Source organism: Vipera berus (assembly GCF_964194415.1).
Source record: "Vipera berus genome assembly, chromosome: Z".
NCBI classification, from domain to species: domain Eukaryota; kingdom Metazoa; phylum Chordata; class Lepidosauria; order Squamata; family Viperidae; genus Vipera; species Vipera berus.
Window position 1 is genome coordinate 68149472 of NC_138205.1, and position 19863 is coordinate 68169334.

Genomic DNA, 19863 nt, shown 5'->3' on the forward strand with positions numbered 1-19863 from the left:
ACTGTAATTTTATGCCAGTTCAAGGACAAAGCAATTGGAAGAACTCTAAGTCTTCAAGATGTAAAAATATTTTATTTTATATAAAGGAATAGCTCCAAAGGTCACTGGACAGTAAGCTTATTTCCTGACTCCACTTCAGCTTAGCTACAGCTTTCCTGAAAGATACTGATTGCGTAATGACATGTTGGATTTCTTTCTTGCTAGCACAGATTTAATCTCATTTCTTGGAACAACGGGAAAGCTGCAGCCACAGGTAAATCAGTAGCACCGTTACTGTGGTGGCAGCAGCAGATAAACCTGTAATAGTGCTAGGTAAAGCGCACATGCGTATTACTCAGCTCAGCCAGCTGGACAGGAATTTCTGGCCCTTCCCATCTTCGGCACTGGACAGGTACAAAACTCCACCTGAAGGCAACATAGATAGGGCCTCTCCCCTCACACCCAGGTTTTTTCTTTCTTTCTTACAGTTCCCGCCTCTTATTTTTCATTGGTTTGCGCTAGGAGGAAAAAGTTTTGTTTGTAAGCTTAGCAAGGAAGAGGAGGAGGATTGATGGAACGCGGATGTCTTTTTAGTCTACTTTCTTTCCATCGTGTCGTGCGTGCTGGGAGCTCCTCTCACGGTGTTTGCTGTATGTTGGCCCCTCCTGCAAAAAGGCGCGAGCTTCTTTGCCCCTTGCGCGAACGCGGAGCGGGGCCAGCTTCTCGAGGATCGTTCCCTCCTTTGCCCAGTCAGCGAGTGAGTGCGCGGCAGCCTCAGGCAGCAACCACTATAAAACGAGCCTCCTTTCGCTCCTCCTTCCTCTCTCCCCCCACCCCGATCTTGGAATTGCCTCAGTCTTTCGGCATGGGTAGTGGTTGAGAGACTGGAAGCAAAAAGGGAAAGGTATTGCTGAGCAGAACTATCGAGGAAGAGACCGAAAAAAAGCACAACGAGTGGACTCATACTCTCGGACCACAACCTCGCTTTGCCGAGCGCGCACGCTCTGGATTGCTGCCGCGCACAACCAGGATGGGACACGGGAAACGCCGATCTCCAGGACTTTCAGCAACTGGCGCGGGACATTTAGGGGCGAGACGGGTCCCTACCGCTGCTGTCCTCTTCGCTTTGTTATTGAGCACCTTTAGCTCCGCCGTAGACCAAAAGAAAGGTAAGTCTGAGACGAGAGGGAGCAAGTGGGTGTAAGCATACTCCACTTTCTCAGTGCATGTGAATTTTGCCAAGAAAGAGGGTGGGCTGTAGCCTGGAATCTGTCTTCTGGATGTATGGCGAGAGAGCTGTTTATTCAGGAGCACACTTTGCACATGATGTTCATGTTGTGGCCTCTGTATAGTCACTTTGGACAAGGGCATCCAGCGATCATTTGCATTCTCTCATTATTAAGCCAGGCCAGTATAACTTCCTACCATCTCCGTATTTCACATGTGATTAAAGGAACTCATTAACTTTACTGCTGTAAAGTTACTCTGGTTACACTGTAACTCTGGTGAGTTAAGTGTAACATCTTTTCTTAAGAGGATGTTTTGAGATTTTCTTTTGTCTCCTTAAGATTTAGTGCTTCATGGCTCTATCTGATCCTTGGTTATCAAAATGTGAATTTCAGAAATAATTCTTGATACTTGTTAAATGCTGTGTGATGGAAGAGCCAGAGGTGGAACAAACAGTCCCCCCATCCCCTCCCATTTTGATGACTTCAGGCTTTTGAAGATGAGCTTGATCACTCTAATGAAGGCTAACTGTCAACAGAAGAAGCACAGAACTGTAAAGTCAACCCTCCCATTGTTTTCAGTTTTTTGGCTAGCACAAACTCAGAAGAGTATTAGGGAATGAGAACAGAGGTTTTTTTTTATTATTATTTTAAAGACTCATATTTGATTGAATAGTGAGCTATATATGTGTCATATGTCCTAAACTCAAAATTTGTTCATAGACATCTTTTATACTTCATTGGACAATATTTTTATGTAGTTATATTACTATAAGTATTAAAGTTTAGATACAAGTTTCTCTTGGTTCTTATTCTTAAGATATACTAAAACTTCAAAGCACGCCTCTTTTTGAAAGAGTAAATCTCAAGTCCTTGAAAATTCAACAGGGATTAAAACTTGGCAGAAGAGACTGACCTCTTGTTTATATGACCCCCGTAAAAGGCTGATGTGTGAGTTTCACAAGAGAGTACATACTCTGCACAGAAGTATTGCTGAAAAATTATTGTGCTCTTCCTGTAACATGGGGAAAACCACTAGTGATTCATGGGAATGTCTGAGCCTAAGAATCAGAATTCTGTATAGACTTGAAATTATAAATGTAAAATATATGGTCTTGCTTGATTTTTTTTAAAATAAAAAACTTTTCACTACTAGGTGCTGCTTATATTTTTCCAACATGCAAGTAATGTAGTTAAATGTAGTGTAGTGAAATAAATAGTGATATCACCATCAAAGGAAAGGAAAGGAAAACGTTTTATTCCCAGGCCAAATAATTTTTCAGGTTAACTTGGTTGAGAGGCATTTTATCTTCTGCTGTGATTCAAGCAATGCTTCCTTCTTCCTTCACCTGGCCTACAGTTAAGTCTGTGAAGAAAGTTTTATTTTTGTTGTTGTTAAAGAAGTTAAAATATCAGGGAAGTAGTAGAAAGGATTCCAGTAATTTATATTTTGGTCTGTTGATGGTTTTCTGTCTGCTCTTTAATTTCTTTCACTTTTATGAAGTTTTGAGAACAAGCAGCCAGTTTTGTTTCCAGGCTAATCATCTTTTTTGGAAGTCTTCAATGGAGAAAAATGGAGTTTTTCCTCTTTCCCCTTTCATTGCTTCTTTTCTGAGAGAGGGAAAAAAAGTTGTAACTTAAAAAATATATTACATGAACTAAACAAAAGTGAATAATAAACCATCTTGAAAAAGGAAAAACACCTCTCTGAGCTAATTGCACAACCTTAAAATCAAGAAGCTTGATTTTGATCAACTCTGAAGAGCAAGTTTATACCTGTCAGTGATGTAATTGGGGCAGGGTTGGGTTCATTTTTTTCTTCCTTATGCAATTCACATAGGTGTGAGTGGAACTGAAATGTGATAAGTGAGTTGAATTAAGAACTTTGGAGGCAAAAGTGAAAGGAGAATTTGAAAAAGAAACATTTAGAATAAAATTAGAATTTCCAATATTGTGAAGAGGTAATCACATTGTTATGTCTGTTAACTGCTTGGTCTCAGAAATATAACCAAATATGATAAATATTTTAAAAGAATTAATATTACTCATGGGATCATGGAAATGTAAATTGGCCATCAATATAGTAGTCTGATTCATTTTGTAGCACTTTAGAGGCACAATATTCTTCCTAAAGCTTTGCATAGCTTGACCGTTTTCTTTAAGAAAAGCCTTGAAATCTTGGCTCATTCAATAGAGAGATTTGTATCTTCACTTTTGATCCTGATTTGAACTGACCTATTGGCTAATTATTGTTTTTTTTACATGGATACTTAACGCTGTATTATTATTATTTTTCTGTTTCTGATGTGGTTATATGTTGTATTCATTCATTGTACATCAGCTAGAGTTGTTGTGCCTAAATAAATAAATATTACTAAATAAATGTAAGTTAAATTTATTTATTTAGGTTACTAAATAAATAAATATTTTATCTAGTTTTGGTTTTGTATTAATGTTATACATTTTATATTACTCCTGAAGACTGCACATGATACTTTATAAGTAACAATTAAAAATAATAGATAAGTGTTTGCTCCAAGGAGTTTATAATCAAAATTTACTACTTCATGTAAACAAAAAAGGTCAATAAAAATATAAGTGAATAAGAAGAGTTAAACAATAAGCTTCATGGAAAAGCTAATTAAAATAATTAAGGAACTGCCATTCAATTAAAAACATAGAATTCTCCTGAAATCTGTGCCTGCTTCCTCTCCTAAGGAAGAGACAAAAACTGATAGTCTGATAGTCTCATTGTAGATTACAATTATATTTGTTTCTCCTGCTGCTAAAATGAAAGTATCTGATCCATGGGGTAAATATTTCCATGCTGGGGTAAACATTCCAGTCTTATTTACTTTGAAAGTTTAATTTTGATAAAATGATTGATCAATATAATATTAAATGTAAAAAGACCATTAACAGGATATATGTACAGTACAGAGGAAAAGAATTCAGTGCAGATGAAATATGTAATGTTTTCTCTTTTTTTCAGAATAGTATAACACTGAGTTGCCCAGGCAAGTTGATACTTAGTACAAATGAAAAAAAACTTCAGAGGTGTATTACTTCAGGGGTTCATTACTGACTTAACACTCTTCAGACATACTGGGACTGTAGAGGAAGACTAGTACTACAAAATGTATGATGATGTTTAGAGCAGCTCATCAATCAATTTAGTTTGAACATCAACTCTCAAACATTTAATGTATGAAAATAATGTAATAAATACCACCTTAACTAATACTTACTTCACAAATAATTACTATTTATTAATAATAATTGGGAAGTACTTATTAGGTTGATAAAAATGCCAAATTCAATTTAACATCTGGATGACTGCATCTAATCATAGTAACAAGAATAATTATAGTCCCATCATCCCTAGAATCCGTAAATTTTAAACTTATACTTTTTGGAAAAAGTACAAATAGGCAGTATTATAATTCTTTAAGTCTGTAATTTTATGGCCCTCAGTATCATGCAATACAGAAAAAAAGCCCCCACTAGATAATATGGCTAGCAGGACTTTAAAACCTCAATCTGAGCTACTACATTAAACAATGCCTTTACGCAGAAATATATATCAGATTTTGCTGAAGCTTTGATAAATCTTGGTTTCTTGGTGAACTAAACAAAAATAGGGAAGGTGTCATTTTTCGTGTAAAACAGCACAATGGAATAGAACATAATGTTTCAAAGTCTGAAACCTTCTTATAGCAGTTGTGCATAAATTTTAGGCAAGAAAGTGATCCCTTTTTCTGGAACCTACTCTTCTGTATTCTGTATTTCCCCTTTACTAGATCAGTGCTTTTCAACCTTTTCACAGATTGTACCACTTTAAGGATATGGCAATATTTGAATACCACCAGTCGCCTAGCAAGGTGTCAAAAACTTGATGATCAAAAAAAAAAAAAGGAAAAACGTGATAAAATACAGGTAGTCCTCGATTTGCAACAGTTTGCTTAGTGACTGTTCAAAGTTACAACAGCACTGAAAAAAGTGATTTATGACCATTTTTCACACTTATGCAGCATCCCCAGGGTCTTGTGATTTACATTCAGATGCTTGGCAACTTATTCATATTTATGACAGTCACAGTGTCCCAGAGTCAGGTGATTCCTTTTTGCAACCTTTTGACAAGCAAAGTTAATGGGGAAACCAGATTTACTTAAGAACTGTGTTACTAATTTAACAACTGCAGTGATTCACTTAACAAGTGTGGCAAGAAAAGTCATAAAATGGAACAAAACTCATTTAACAAATTTCTCACTTAGCAACATAAATTTTGGGCTCAATTGTGGTTGTAGGTTGATGAATAAAAACCAAACATCTCCTCCCCCCCCCCCACTGCCAATCCTCAACAGAAATTCTCACGACAATGAAAACCTTGGACGGAGAAGAGCGCAGGCAGGCGGGTGTCTTGCTTGGCTGTTGGCTTGGGGTGGGGGGAAAGGGGGATAAAAACTCCAAAAAAAAAACAACAAGGAAAAAAGGCTAAAACAGAAGAGTGTCTTGTAATGGTTTTCTTTCCCACTTCCTTCTAGCAGTCTAAATATGTAAAGACCACAAAAGAAAAGAAAAACTTGGCTTTTTTTGTTTTAATTTAGAAGGGAGAAACAGGAGGATTGGGAGGGGGTTGTTTGTTTCAATGGTTCTGTGGGGGGCGCAGCAGGTGAACAATGATGGCACGTGGTTTCTGGCATAGGGGGGCGGTCTTTTTAAAAGAGCAAAATGAGGCAAAAAATAAAAGTCCCCCACTCCACCCCCAAGAGCTGGACACAGATGTGATCTTTTTTTTCTTGTTCAGAAGAGACACTCTTCTGTTTTAACCTTTTTGCTTTGTCATTTTTTGGAGTTTTCATCCTGCTTTCATGAGACGGCAGCGTTTGTGGGGAGGGTGAAGCTGCCTCCTTTCCCTCCCTCAAGCCACACCTGAGCAAGACACCCACCTGCCCACCTGGCCGCGCTCTTGTCCGAGATTTTCATTGTCATGAGCATTTCTGTTGAGGCTTGGCAGTGGGTGGGCTGTTTGGCTTTTATTTTATTTTTATTTTTTATTTTAATTCCATTTATATCCCGCCCTTCTCCGAAGACTCAGGGCGGCTTACAAGCTTAGCAGTAGCCTTCATTCTATGTATATGCCTGCTTATTAGGGCTTTCGCGCCCCCCCCAAGCGGCATTATTACAAAGTCAGCTTAATTGCCCCCAACAATCTGGGTCCTCATTTTACCTACCTGGGAAGGATGGAAGGCTGAGTCAACCTTGAGCCTGGTGGGATGCGAACCTGCACTAATTGCAGGCAGCTGGTGTTACTTAAGGAGGCATTATTTTTATTTTATTTATTTTATTTTAATTCCATTTATATCCCGCCCTTCTCTGAAGACTCAGGGCGGCTTATTCCCCTTCCCCACCATCTGCTGGGTAGATGCAGCAAGTTTTGGTCACTTCTGTCCTGCTGGGAGGTTACCCACAAATCACGTTTGTTTTGGGGGGGATCCCTACCTCCTCCTCCTCACCGGAATCCCCCTTTGTCTGCAATGGAGCAGAAGAAAGACCCCTGATGGGGATCTGCCCTCTGCAGAGTAGGGACAGGTTTACTATGCTCCCTGTCAATTAGGTTTGATTTCCTTTCTTTGCACCCCTCTCCCTCCCTGCCTCTCCTGCTTGTAGCTGCCTCTTAGCCCCTCATTCTTGAGAGTTAGCATTGCCAGCATCTCTTTCTCCTGAGCCCTCGTGCTGGGTAACTATTGCCACCCAAGAGCTCTTTTAAGGTGAGGGAATCTTTGGGGGATAACCAACTAGTACCCCAACATGCCCCCCATGCCCCCACTTCAACTGCAGAAGCCGCATCCCCCCCCCAAAGCCCCTGCAATCACCTATCAGCAATTGCATGCTGCTCTGAGGAGGAACACTGGAGGCAAATGGGCAGAGGTGGGAGGCTCAAGGAGAAGGAGGTGTGGCCAAGGGTAGGAGGCAAAAGATCCTAGACCTGTCACCAATCAGCTGTAGCTGCACGTACCAATCCTGGGCTCTTGGCAAACTCTCAGCAGAGTCCAGGTGATACCTCATGCAGCTCACAGCTCACTCTCATGCCTGTGTGGCGCTGCCACTGCTTCACTTCATTCACTTTTACACTTTTTTACACTTTTTTTTAACAGTGCTTTTCAACCCCTCATATGCATACCACCTGCCAGGTGCCAAAGTATCACCAGTTGAAAAGCCCTGCTCTAGATATCAGTATATAAAAACCAAAAATATGTAGTGATAATGCTATCCTTTAAAAAAATTATTTGGTAGGATATTGTAACCCTCCGCCCCCCCCCCATCCACAGCTGTGCAAGGCTTCTTTATTTTCTCATTTAAATTTCTCAATATTAAAATAAAAGCTTAATTTGAACTGATAAACCTATCAATAAGTAAAGCAGATAATATCAAGTTAAAAGTTAAAAACAGACATCAGTATACAAATTAATAAGATTCAGGAAGTGAACATCAACTTCTAAAAATATTTCCTCTGTAATGTTTAAAAATAATCAAACAGTAAAGATTATATGTTAATGGAGCAGAAATTCTACAGCACTGGATTTTTTTACAGAGAAAGCTCTGGTTCTTGTTGACATCAGCTGGTCATTCTTGGCAATACTCTCAGAGTGCCCTTCATTAATAAGTAGCATTCTCAATCATATAGCTTGTTTTAATCAAGTTAATTAGAATGTTAAAATAAATCAGATTCTTAATCTTCTTCTTCCTCCTCCTCTTCCTCTTCATCTTCTTTGTCTTCTTCCTCCTCCTCTTATTTCTGTTTTTCCTCCTCCAACTCCTCCTCCTTCTGTGTCTACATCAAACTTTAAACTGCCAGAATGAAGCATCCTACTTGGCTTTGTCATTGGCCCAAATGCCATTATCAATACTGTACATGTTTCTGGTAGTAGTTGACATACCAGCAGCTGGGCTGCGATCTGTGTGTCTCCACATTCATATAGCATGTTGTTATTCATTAAGAGCCTTCATTTGAGCATATTGGTTTTACATTTATGCAGTCAAAGTCTCAACCTATTCAGGGTCCACAAGTAGTATATGGAAGGTCAGATCCTTTAACCATATCCTCCTTTAATGTTATTGCTCGATGGTTTTCTTCCTCCATTTTTAAATTTGATTTTGTTCTTGTGTACCCTCAAGAAAGTTTGTTTTTGCCATAAAGCTATTCACAGATCTGAGACGGTGGACATAGAGCATATGTCTTCCTCTTTGAAAAAGAAAAAAAAAAGGGATCCAGAAAACTACAGAGCTATCAGCCTGACCTGGGAAGATCTTGGAAAAGATAATCAAGCAACGAATCAGTGAACACCTAGAGACAAACAAAGTCATTACCAAAAGCCAACTTTGGTTCATCAAAAACAGACCATGCCAGACAAATCTTACTGCATTCTTTGACCAGGTGACAAAATTAGTGGACCAGAGGAATGCTGTGGATATAATTTACTTGGACTTCAGTAAGGCATTTGATAAAGTAGACCACAACCTACTACTTGATAAGTTAGAAAAATGTGGGTTAGACACCATCACCACCAGGTGGAGTCATAGCTGACTGAGGGGCTGTACTCAGCGTGTGGTCCTCAATGGAACTGCATCTACATGGAGGGAAGTGTGTAGTGGGGTGCCCCACGGCTCTGTTTTGGGCCCAGTGCTCTTCAACATCTTCATAAATGATTTGGATGAGGGGATAGATGGGGAACTCATCAGATTTGCAGATGACACCAAGCTGGCAGGAATAGCCAAAACTCCAGAAGATATGCTAAAGATACAGAAGGATCTTGACAGACTTGAACATTAGGTGCTATCTAACAAAATGAAATTCAATGGTGAAAAAAGTAAGGTTCTACATTTAGGCAAGAGAAACCAAATGCACTGGTATAGTATAGATGGTACCTTGCTCAATAGTAGTAACTGTGAGAGAGATCTCGGAGTCCTAGTGGGTTATCACTTAAATATGGGCTAGCAGTGTGCTGCAGCTGCCAAAAAACCCAACAGAGGGATAGAATCAAGATCACATCAAGTGTTAATACCACTTTAGAGTGCCTTGGTAAGGCCGCACTTGGAATACTGTATCCAGTTTTGGTCACCATGATGTAAAAAAGATGTTGAGACTCTAGAAAGAGTAGAGAGAAGAGCAACAAAGATGATTAGGGAACTGGAGGCTAAAACATAAGGAACGGTTGCTGCAATTGGGCAGGTCTAGTTTACTGAAGAGTAGGATGAGGGATGTCATGATAGCAGTGTTCCAATATCTAAGGGGGCTGCCATATAGAAGAGGGAGTCAAGCACCTGAAGGCAGGACAAGAAGCAATGGATGGAAACCAACCAAAGAGAGAAGCAACCTAGAACTAAGGAGAAATTTCTTGATAGTTAGAACAATTAATCAGTGGAACAACCTGCCTCCAGAAGCTGTGAATGCTCCAACACTGGAAGTTTTTAAGAAGAGTCTGGACAGCCATTTGTCTAAAATGGTACAGGGTTTCCTGCCTGAGCAGGAGGTTGACCTCCAAGGTCCCTTCCATCATCATCATCATCATTATTCCATTCATTCTCTTGCTTAGTTCTCTTAGCATCTACTGCTACTTCTGATCTCAGGTGGGGCAATGCCAATGAGGTGTATATTTTCCTAATTGGTGTAGGTTTGAGACAATCTGTCACTAACCATACTGCTTCATTGATGGTGATATTGCACTGCACACTGGAGCAGCATACTTTGCTGCAGAGATGCTCAAAGCCAAATTGATGTGTGCGACATACATGGTTGAGCTTCTCATGTGTAGTTTATCAATGATATTGTTTCTCTAACTGACTTTAAGCTTAGTGTTCAGACAATCCTGTTTTTTTAATCATTGGATTTTATTTTGTTAGATAGGGCCCAAGGTTCAAGTCTATCAAGATCCTTCTGTATATTGAGCTTATGTTCTGCAATGTTTGCTATTCCTGTCAGCTTGGTGTTATCCATAAATTTTGTGAATTCCCCTTCTATCCTCTTGTCTAAACAATTGATGAAGATATTGAAGAGTATTGGGCCTAAGATAGAGCCTTAGGATACTCCACTGCATACCTCCCTCCATGTAGATGCAGTTCTGTTAAGGACTACACATTGAGTGCAGTTGGTCAGTCAGTTATGAATCCAGCGGTCTATCCCACATTTTCTATTTTATCAAGTAGTAGGTTGTGATCTTTTTTATAAGATTTGTTTGGCATGATCTGTTTTTGACAAATCCATGTTGGCTTCTGAATATGACTTTGTTTGCTTCTAGATGTTCACAAATTCATTGCCTGTTTATCTTTTCCAGAATCTTTCCAGGTATTGATTTCAGGATGATAAGCATATAGTTTCCTAGATCCATTTTTCCCCTTTTTTGAAGATGGGAACTACATCAGCCCTTTTCCAGTTATCTGGTAGTTACGTGGTGCTCCAGGATCTTTGAAAAAATAATTCACTGATTCTGAGATCACATCTGCCAATTTCTTCAGAACCTTGCATTGTAATACATCTGGTCATGGTGATTTGAACTCATCAGAGTGGATAGGTTTTCTCTTACCATTTTGTTGATTATTTTGACTTGCATTCCTAATTTTCATTTTACAGGGTTTTTTATAATAGGTTGGACTGTTATATACAGGGCTTTTTTTCTCATAGAACGCTTAGAACGGTGTTCCGGCACCTTTTTTTGCAAAAAAAGCTCCTTTATTGGCTTTCGAAAGCCTATTGCAGGGGTAGGCAACCTTGGCTCTTTTTTATGACTCGTTGACTTCAACTCCCAAAAATCCTGAGCCAGCCACGCTGAGGGAAAAGAGAGAGGTTTCCAAGCTGAGCCATGCTGGCTCAGGAATTCTGGGAGTTGAAGTCCTTGAGTCATAAAAGTGCCAAGGTTTCCTACCCTGCACTAGAGGAGGACATTAAAATTATTTACAAGGTTACTTCTTTAGGAACTAAACTTTTAGAATCTAAAACAGTTAATTCAAAAAAGCCAACAGGAAAGAACCTCACATTTCTCATCTGCTTCTGTCTTTTGGAAGGTAAAACTAGATAACAAAACAATCTATTTCCTATGTTAACATCTCTGCAATGAAATCAATAAAGGTAACAGGAAAGAAATGAGAAATATTTTTCCCAATGTAATATGTCTAATTTAGCTGATGCTAGAAAAAAATAGTATCTTTTGTAAATGCTCTTGAAAACTATTTTGAATCTATAACCATCAATTACAACTAAACCACTTTAAATTAAACAATTTTTAAGAATGAAATATTCTTAATTTGGACTTTACTTTTACTGTTTGGACTATTGTGTGTTTTGAAGAATAGATTATTTAGAATCTAGTTATGTTGCACTTCAGTCTTTAAATAATTAACCTAGTATATGTACATAACAATATATGATGTTTTCCATGGTGAGCTTAACATCAATAACAACATTTATTAAAAAGGCTAAAATAATTTCTGGTGGTATTATCTGTACATTAAAACTTTGTTTAGTCACAATCTTACACTTTTCACATTCTGGACAAGCAGTGGTCATGTATCCTAGCAAAGGATATTACATATGTGCATAAGCGTAGTCAGTAGCATATGCCTTTTTAAAAATATCAAACATGCAAAGAAACAAAAATAAGTCCAAAATATCTGTATTACATCCAGAAATGCCAACTTTGCAACCAATATTTCTCGTCCATAACTATGGCACCCTAAGGATACCTGCATACATGCAAATGCTTCTCTGGGATCAGTAATACAGCAGGGATTGCTTTTTCCTTCCAGTAACAGATTGCTGGGAAATTCCAAACATGGTCTTGAGAATTCCAATGTTTGTTACAAATTTTTCTGGATGTGGTTGGAAAGAGGCCTAGAAATGCCAGCACAAATACATCACACTAGCTGAACGTGCACACATAACTAATTACAATCTTCAATTATATGTGATATATCTAAAATGAGATGGGCTGTCTCAACTGCAACTTGCAAAGTGTTCCGTTTTGCAGCAAAACAATCCAGGAAAAGCTGATCAGCAGAGCTTAGAGAGGACTCATTAACACAATTTTTGGGAAGGAAAGAAACAGAAGGACAGTTTAACATCTTCCAGTTGATGTTATGTTATGTAACATCTTCTGGGAGTTGAAGTCCACGAGTCATAAAAGAGCCAAGGTTGCCTACGCCTGGCCTATTGGCTTTCAAGAGTCAATAGGAATTGCTGCTGAGTGCGCCAAAAGACCCAGCCGGCAAATGTTGCACAGGCTAGTTGTCTGCAGTGAAGGCAGGAACTTTGCACCTCTCCCTGCTACCCAACTACACCATCTCAACTACGTAGGTAAGATATTATTTGCAAATAGGATGGCAATAAACAATTTAGGCTGCATTTACATCAGGGCTTTTCAACCTTTTCAGAAATTGTACCACTTTTAGAACATGACAATATTCAAGCACCACCAGTGCTTAACAAGGTGTCAAAAACTTGATGACTAAAAAAAGGGGGGTATTTTGGGTTTCATTGGTTAGATTCTTTTATTGTGATAAAAATGGCTAGTTTATAATATTATAGAAAAGCAAAAAGTTGAGGTTCAATGTTAATGCTTCCTTCTACTCCTGTAATAGAGGAAGTCAGAAGTCAGTACCTTTTCTTTTTCTGTTCTCCCCCTCACTTTTCCCTTTTTCTCTCACCCTTCACTCACAAAAGCCCCCCCACTCACTCACACTTTGCTCACAAAAGCCTCCAGTCGCTCTCACTCACTCTTTCAAAGGCCTCTTGCTCACTCGCTCACTTACTGCCCCGTCACTTCTAAATGCCATTTGCTCATTCACTCACTCCCTTACTGCCCCATCGCTTCCAACCCTTCCAAACGCCACTTGCTTACTCACTCACTTACTGCATTTGGAAGTGATAGGGCAGTAAGTGAACAAGTGTCAGTGCCGGAGGCCATCAGCTGTTTGGCGCTGGAGACCACTGCCACGAGGAACACAGCTCTGAGTCGGGGTTTGGAGCAGCTCTGGGTGGGGGCTCAGCATGGGCCGTGGCGTGGCAACTGCGGGGAGCAGAATCCCCACGGCAGCTGTGGGGAGGGGAATCCCCATGGCATGTGGCTCTGAGCCACAGGGGTGGGGGTGCAAAGGATACTCATCACTTTCTTGCCATTTTCTCCCATTAATGGACCAATCATTTCCTTGACTTTTTTCTTATTTTGTACAGGTTGAAAGACACTTTGTTGTTATTTTTTACTTTTGTTGCAAGCCTCAGTTCATTTTGGGTCTTAACTTTCCTGATTTTATCTTCACAAGTTCAGGTTATTTGCTGATATCTGCCTTAGTTATGTGCCCCTCTTCTCACTTTTTATACTTGTCTTTTTTGTCTTTCAGTTTATTACAGAGTTCTTTGTTCAGCCCTGCTGTTTCTTTTAAGATCTCTTATTTTTATTCTTTATTGGAATTGTGCTAGATTGGTTTTTTATAATCTCACTTTTCAAAATTTCCCAAGCTTCTTGGGTTGTTTTCTTTTTGAGGATTCTCATCTGTGGAATCCTTTCTAAGGTCTCTCTAAGTTTATTAAAATCAGCTTTCTTAAGTTCAAGCCTTTGGTTTGACTTCGTTCTATTGCTTGGGCTTGCATAATGTTGAATTCCAATACTGCATGGTCATTCTCCCCCAAGGTTCCTATAACTTCAATACCTTCTATTATTTCATCTCTGTTAGTGAGAATTAAGTCGAAAAAGGCTGACCCTCTAGTTCCCTTCTCTACCTTTTGGGAGATAAAGTTGTCTGCCAGGTTTGTCAGGAATCTCTTTGATCTTCCACTGTGCTGCAGAATTTGTCTCCAAGTTGATATCAGGGTAGTTATTATTATTGTGGTGAACCTTGTACATACCTTAGTTAACTGATTAGCAAAAGGTTCATCTATTTCCTCTGTTTGGTTCGGTGGCCTGTAGTATACACCTATAGTCCCTATATATTGACCCAAATGCATTCAAGATGGTTTTCATCATTGTTCTGTTGTATTTTTTGCCTTCCATTCGGACTGAGAGTTCAGTCTGAGGCAGCAGCAGATGTTTCTCTATCAGGATGCCAAGAGAAAATATCTGCTGCAAACTCTGCATAGCCATCAGGAAGGGCATCCAGCCAGCAATGATTAAGTTCCATTCACTCACCCCAATTCCACCCCAAATAAAGGGATTAAAGAGTTGTAAAAATAAAAAAAATCCTCATACTTTATGCATTGATGTTTAGAAATTTGAGCCCTTTTTGACTGACCCTGTGTTTGTTTACTACATAATCTGTTTTGTGTCTAAGTTCCCTTTCCTCCTTATCACCTGTTTGATTAGTGCACATGGTATAGCACATATTATTGAAAGCTTGATTTTTCTTAACAGCAACCTTAATATTCTTAACTGCATAAACATTTATGTTAGAGACAGTAAAACTATTGGTTTTAAATTGCTGGGGACAGAAATGTTCTGTATCAATTAATTTTTTGTCCCCATTATTCAGTTTAAAATGTTTCTCCAGAAAACCTCTGAATTTAGTACTAACTCAGTCCCTTTCTGTGATAGATGTAAACCATCCATTTTGTTCAGCTTTTCATCAGACCAACTGCAAACATCATGACTAAGATAACCAAAATCTTCTGCTTTAAAACACTCCTTTAGCCCACATTGAATTCCACTATACACTGACCTTTACCTTTTTACTGTAATACCTCTTAAAAGATGAGACTACAAAATATCCTGTTAAGTTCCTGTCCAAGCTCTGGAAATCCTTTTGCATAGAAAATGCATGTTTTTCAGACAGGTCATCAATGGCAAGATGTTCAACAACATCAATATCACTGTCCTTACTAGCAGTCTTGACTATCTGAACAACACGCATCTTTTCTCTGCTGGCAGTAGCACCAGGCAAACACCTCACCTCTTTCAAGACCTCCTAATTGCTTCCTAAATTGACACCTCTTATAATTGAGTCACCAACCATAAGGTGGCTTCTCTTTTTAGATACCTTAGACCAGAGAATACTCTTAACTTTCCAAGTGAATCCAGTCATCATAACTTATGTATAGTTCATATACATGTCATATGTTTCATATGTTACTAGCTCTTGTTTATGATAAAAAATATATTATGATAGCACATCATACATGAAAGTTAGTACTACTATATATAAAAATCATTGTTGTAAATTGACACAAGAAAATGAAGTTAAAAATTGTGTTCTCAAAATAAGCACATATTCGTATTTTACCAATCTAATTGTCAATTAGCACTATTACCTACAGAGTTTTAGATTTTTATGATATGGACATAACTTTGTTCATCACACTGTACTCCTTTTTACTCTTACTAAGTTCATAACACAATACATATTAGCAGTGCTTTTTTTGTAAAAGAAAAAGGTGCCGGAACTCACACATGTTATACAACCTGCCTTGCCTACCCTACAAGGTTCCATCCAAAAAAGGGGGCGGAACTCCGTTCTGAATGTTCTATGACAAAAAAGCCCTGAATATTAGAATATGCTTTAAATGTGATAAAATTTCTATCAATTAAATTACTTTTTCTACAAATTTGCACACAATCACATGATTTTTTTAAAAAATGTTTTTAAAAATCAGATTTTTTTAATTTAAATCAGATTTTTTTATTTTTATCAAATTTATTTTAATAGAATGCTTTTGGAATAAAAATTTATCTAAATATAGTTTTCTATTTAAGATACATTAATAATTTAGTTTATTCAACATGAAATGGAGCTTAGTTATGTAGCATGAGGCTGTATATTCTGCAATATTTATATTTTTGGTAAACTCATTCAATGAATCAAGCTCTGCAAGCTGAGATAACATGCACTATATTGATGCATTCACACAATTTCACAGTAACCATGATATAAATCATAAAACAAAGTTCAGGAATATTCCTTTATCCTATTGTTTTGCAAATCTATGTACATTTCAAACTGTATGATTGTTTAAAGAGAAATGCACCTGTACCAGGCTCTAAATAAAAGAATTTGAGTAGTTCTCCAACTATGTGTGATTAGCTTATTCACCTAAAATTGGGTCTGGTATTGCTGTTTTACTAATCTGACAGCTTACTATTCTCAATAAAAAAAACCTTCATTTTGTTTGCAAATATTAATATTAAAGATTCTAACTATTAGCAAGAATGAGTCCTTACATTTAAAGAGCACCTGTCAATTCAGATCCATCATGGCAGTGCCTGTTAGCGGGCATTCACTCACCTGCTGCCTGTCATGTCCCTTACCTTGTTGTGTCACTGCCACACCACCAGCCATCCCATCAAAGTGAATGGGACTGTCAGTGAGTCAACAGCGGGTCAGAGGAGTAGCCGCTGCGGGACAGAGATGACAGTTGCTCTTTAAAAATTTTGATTTAAATTGACTTGATTTAAATCAAATCCATCCTGCTTATACTTTTTGTTATTTTATGTATTTGTTTGAGCTTTTGCGTTAGAAAAACCCAAAGTGTTTTATAAATCTGAGTTGAGGATAAACACCTCTTATTTGTAAATATCAGAATATCCATCGACACATAGAAGCATTACAAAAGGGTGGTTTTGGCCCTCTTGAATGTTGTCATTATCTGAGAAATTTATCACATGTTTAAGTTGAGTAAATTTAGCTGAGTACCTACTTCTTCATAGTAGGTACTTTATAGACTTAAAACTTTTTGCCATTATGTCAGATAGTTTCTCTCAAACAAGCTCATCTTGAAACTAGTTGGATGTTTCTATGTTGTGTTCAGGGTAACGATAGGGAGTGGTTTAATCATTGCCTTTTTCCAGGATATTTTTCCTATTTCCCAATCTAATCAATAGCTACATGATTTTCTAACGCTCTCCTATCCCTGTATTTAAAAACATCTAATTATGCTTATCTTTTTCAGAATGAACCAATTGCCTACTGTAACATTTCTGTAGAACCTTATAGAAATCAAATGTAAACACCTTTTTTTTGGAAAATACAAAATAATCCACCTGGATAGCAAAATAATCAGAACTAGTAGCTTATTTAGTTCATTTACATTGTGCTGTATTTATTATGTTTGATAATAACATGGTCTTTCAAACTGGAGTTACAGCATGGCAGTAACTTCCATGATCAACAGACTTTGTTCTACTGAAAAATAAGCTTTGTTGTTGTAATTCCTATCACAAGAACTTAACATGTCAGGTACCATATTTATCTGCAATTTGTGTTTTGTATCAAATTTCTTTATGAGAATGAGAATATAATGAAGAATAATTCTAATATTAGAATATTTAGAATATTTAGAACTTTAGAGATAAGCAAAACGAAATATCTTCCTCCTGAAGGCTCTGCGATACAGGAATGCTCTTTTTCAACCTTTATGTTATCCAGGGGGAAATCTTATATTACATTTTCCTGTGAAGCAACTTCACTGCTCATTTAAATTCCTGGAAACCTGGCTTTCTACATGACTTTGAGGATTGTAGGCAGTGATGCAGATGGGGAGTTGCTGCCACGAGGCAGGTGGGGAAGTGGAGAGCTGCCCCATGCACCCTGCAACTGCTTACCATGCTGAAGGGCCCCCACAGTCAGGCCTACCATGCCCCCAAACCTGTCATATCTCCCCTATTTGGTAGTGACTTCTCTCATTTTCTCCTCCTTCCTCCCTCTGCTCCTGTTGCTGATTTTTCAGTCCCAGAGTTTTGTCTGGAACCTATGCAGAGAGTCTTTGGAAACAAATCCTCACAGAAATTGGACAAGGTGGGAACTGTAATGCATTGGCCATTTCTGTTAAAATCACTTGCTTAATGTCTGATCAATTGCTTAATGTCTGACCTACTTTTCTGTGTTATGTAACGGTTGCTGTTACTGAGCCAGACTTGCTGTCTCCAGGCTGATAATTAGGTTTGGGGTGGGAAACTGCTACTTTAAATCTATTGGTCACCACCTAGAGGCTAACCGTATAAATAGCAGCACAGCAGCCATTAGCTTGCTTCTGTTGTGAGTTAATAAACTTGTTTGCTGTTCAAAACCTTGTCTCGCTTAATGCCTAAGAACCAAAGATATATCAGGAACCATTCCCTTAGCTTTTGGACTGGCTTTGAAATGGGCTGGAAGGAGTGGCCCAAGGGCTCTATTGTGGCTTTGCAGCAAGCAAGGGGATTGGAGGCATCTCAAAAAACATTTTTGCCCCCTGTGCTGGATATTTGCTGCCATACTGTTTCACTTTCTTTAAAGTTTACTTGACGCAGAACAGGAAGGATCCATATTCTGTATCAAGTAAAGTTTTTAAAAAGTTAAAAAGTATGGCAGTAAAAATCCAGCACAGGTGGAAAAAAACCCGATTTTTTGAGACACCAGACTAGTATCCAATCCCCTTGCTTGCTGCAAAGCCAGATTGGAGTTCTCAGGCCGCTCCTTCCAGCCCATTTTGGAACAGGACCCAAAGTGAAGGGAATGTTTCCACCCCATCTGTTCACTGCAGGGCTTTGTTTCCAAAGTCCTCTGCACAGGCTCCAGACAAACTGAAATCCAGTACTGAAAAAACAGCAATGGGAACTAAGGGCTGTTCAAATGAGGATGAAGAAGGAGAAAGAGGGAGAAGTCCAAGGGAGACCTTCTCCGTCACCCTGCAAGCACCAACTGAACCTGATGCCCTGTTCCATGCCTAAGGTAGACCTCTTCAATCACCTGCAAGTGGAGGCGGGGGGGGGGGGAAATCAGGTGATCCTGACATGCTGCACAGTGGCAGCAAGCATGATGTTAGCAAGCCCTTTATAATTTCACACCAATATTATATTGCAAATGATTAGAAATGGATTAGACATGTTGATGGCTGATACTTTCCATTATCAGAGTACATAAAGTTCATTTCAGACATATAAAGTGACTAGAAGTTATAATTATGTAACAGAGTAATAGCAAGCTCACTTCCTCCTATTATATCTTTCATTTGAGGGAATAGATATGAGCACTTTCTTTTTTGCCAAGTCCTTTGAAAATGGTAATCCATAATACTTAAATTCAGGCCAGTGACCTCTGCATTTATGTGATCTGTCTTTTACACTTTTTCAATAATGTTATAAAAAGCATTGTACCAGGGATTTATTGATTAGACAGAGATCTGATTGGTTTCAAGAAAGTTACTTTAATTGCTTGCATGTACATAGGTATCAGTAGGCATCTTTGCGGTGGAATCCCAAAACCTCTGGAACCCCATTTGGCACTGATAGCATTGGCACTGGTAAAAATAGGTGGACTTTATAGGTGCACAAAAGTGCCAAATTCAGTCTAAACACCTGCCAGACTATGTAACCAACAACAAGAATAATAGTATGACTCCATGAGAAAAAGCAGGACTGGTTTGTTACACATAATATAAAGATTTGCACACAAATTGTTACAGTCTCCAAGGAAACTTATTTATGGGACATATTTTAGAAAAGCATGACAGCCCAATTCTGCTCTGCGATAAGCAGTCAGAATGCAAGTTGCAGAGTGGCCCCATAAGAACTACTTCTCACTAATATAGCTGTATTGGATGAGGTAAAGTAATGTTTATGTTATTTATTGTGGCTGTGTCTTTTCCATAATTTGTACAGGATGACCTAGCATGGAATGGACAACTTGCCAAAGCCAATTCGCT

The 19863-nt window shown here is 38.4% G+C and overlaps 1 protein-coding gene across 1 annotated transcript in view; it reads left to right on the forward strand.

The window, feature by feature from the left end:
* Positions 1–606: 606 nt before the first annotated feature.
* EGFR (epidermal growth factor receptor) overlaps positions 607–19863 on the forward strand; it is a 220649-nt gene continuing 201392 nt past the window's right edge. The window contains exon 1 of the mRNA XM_081342924.1: positions 607–1148. Within this exon, the coding sequence (XP_081199050.1) occupies positions 1010–1148 (139 nt within the window). The 5' untranslated portion in view covers positions 607–1009. The remainder of the gene's footprint in view (positions 1149–19863) is intronic.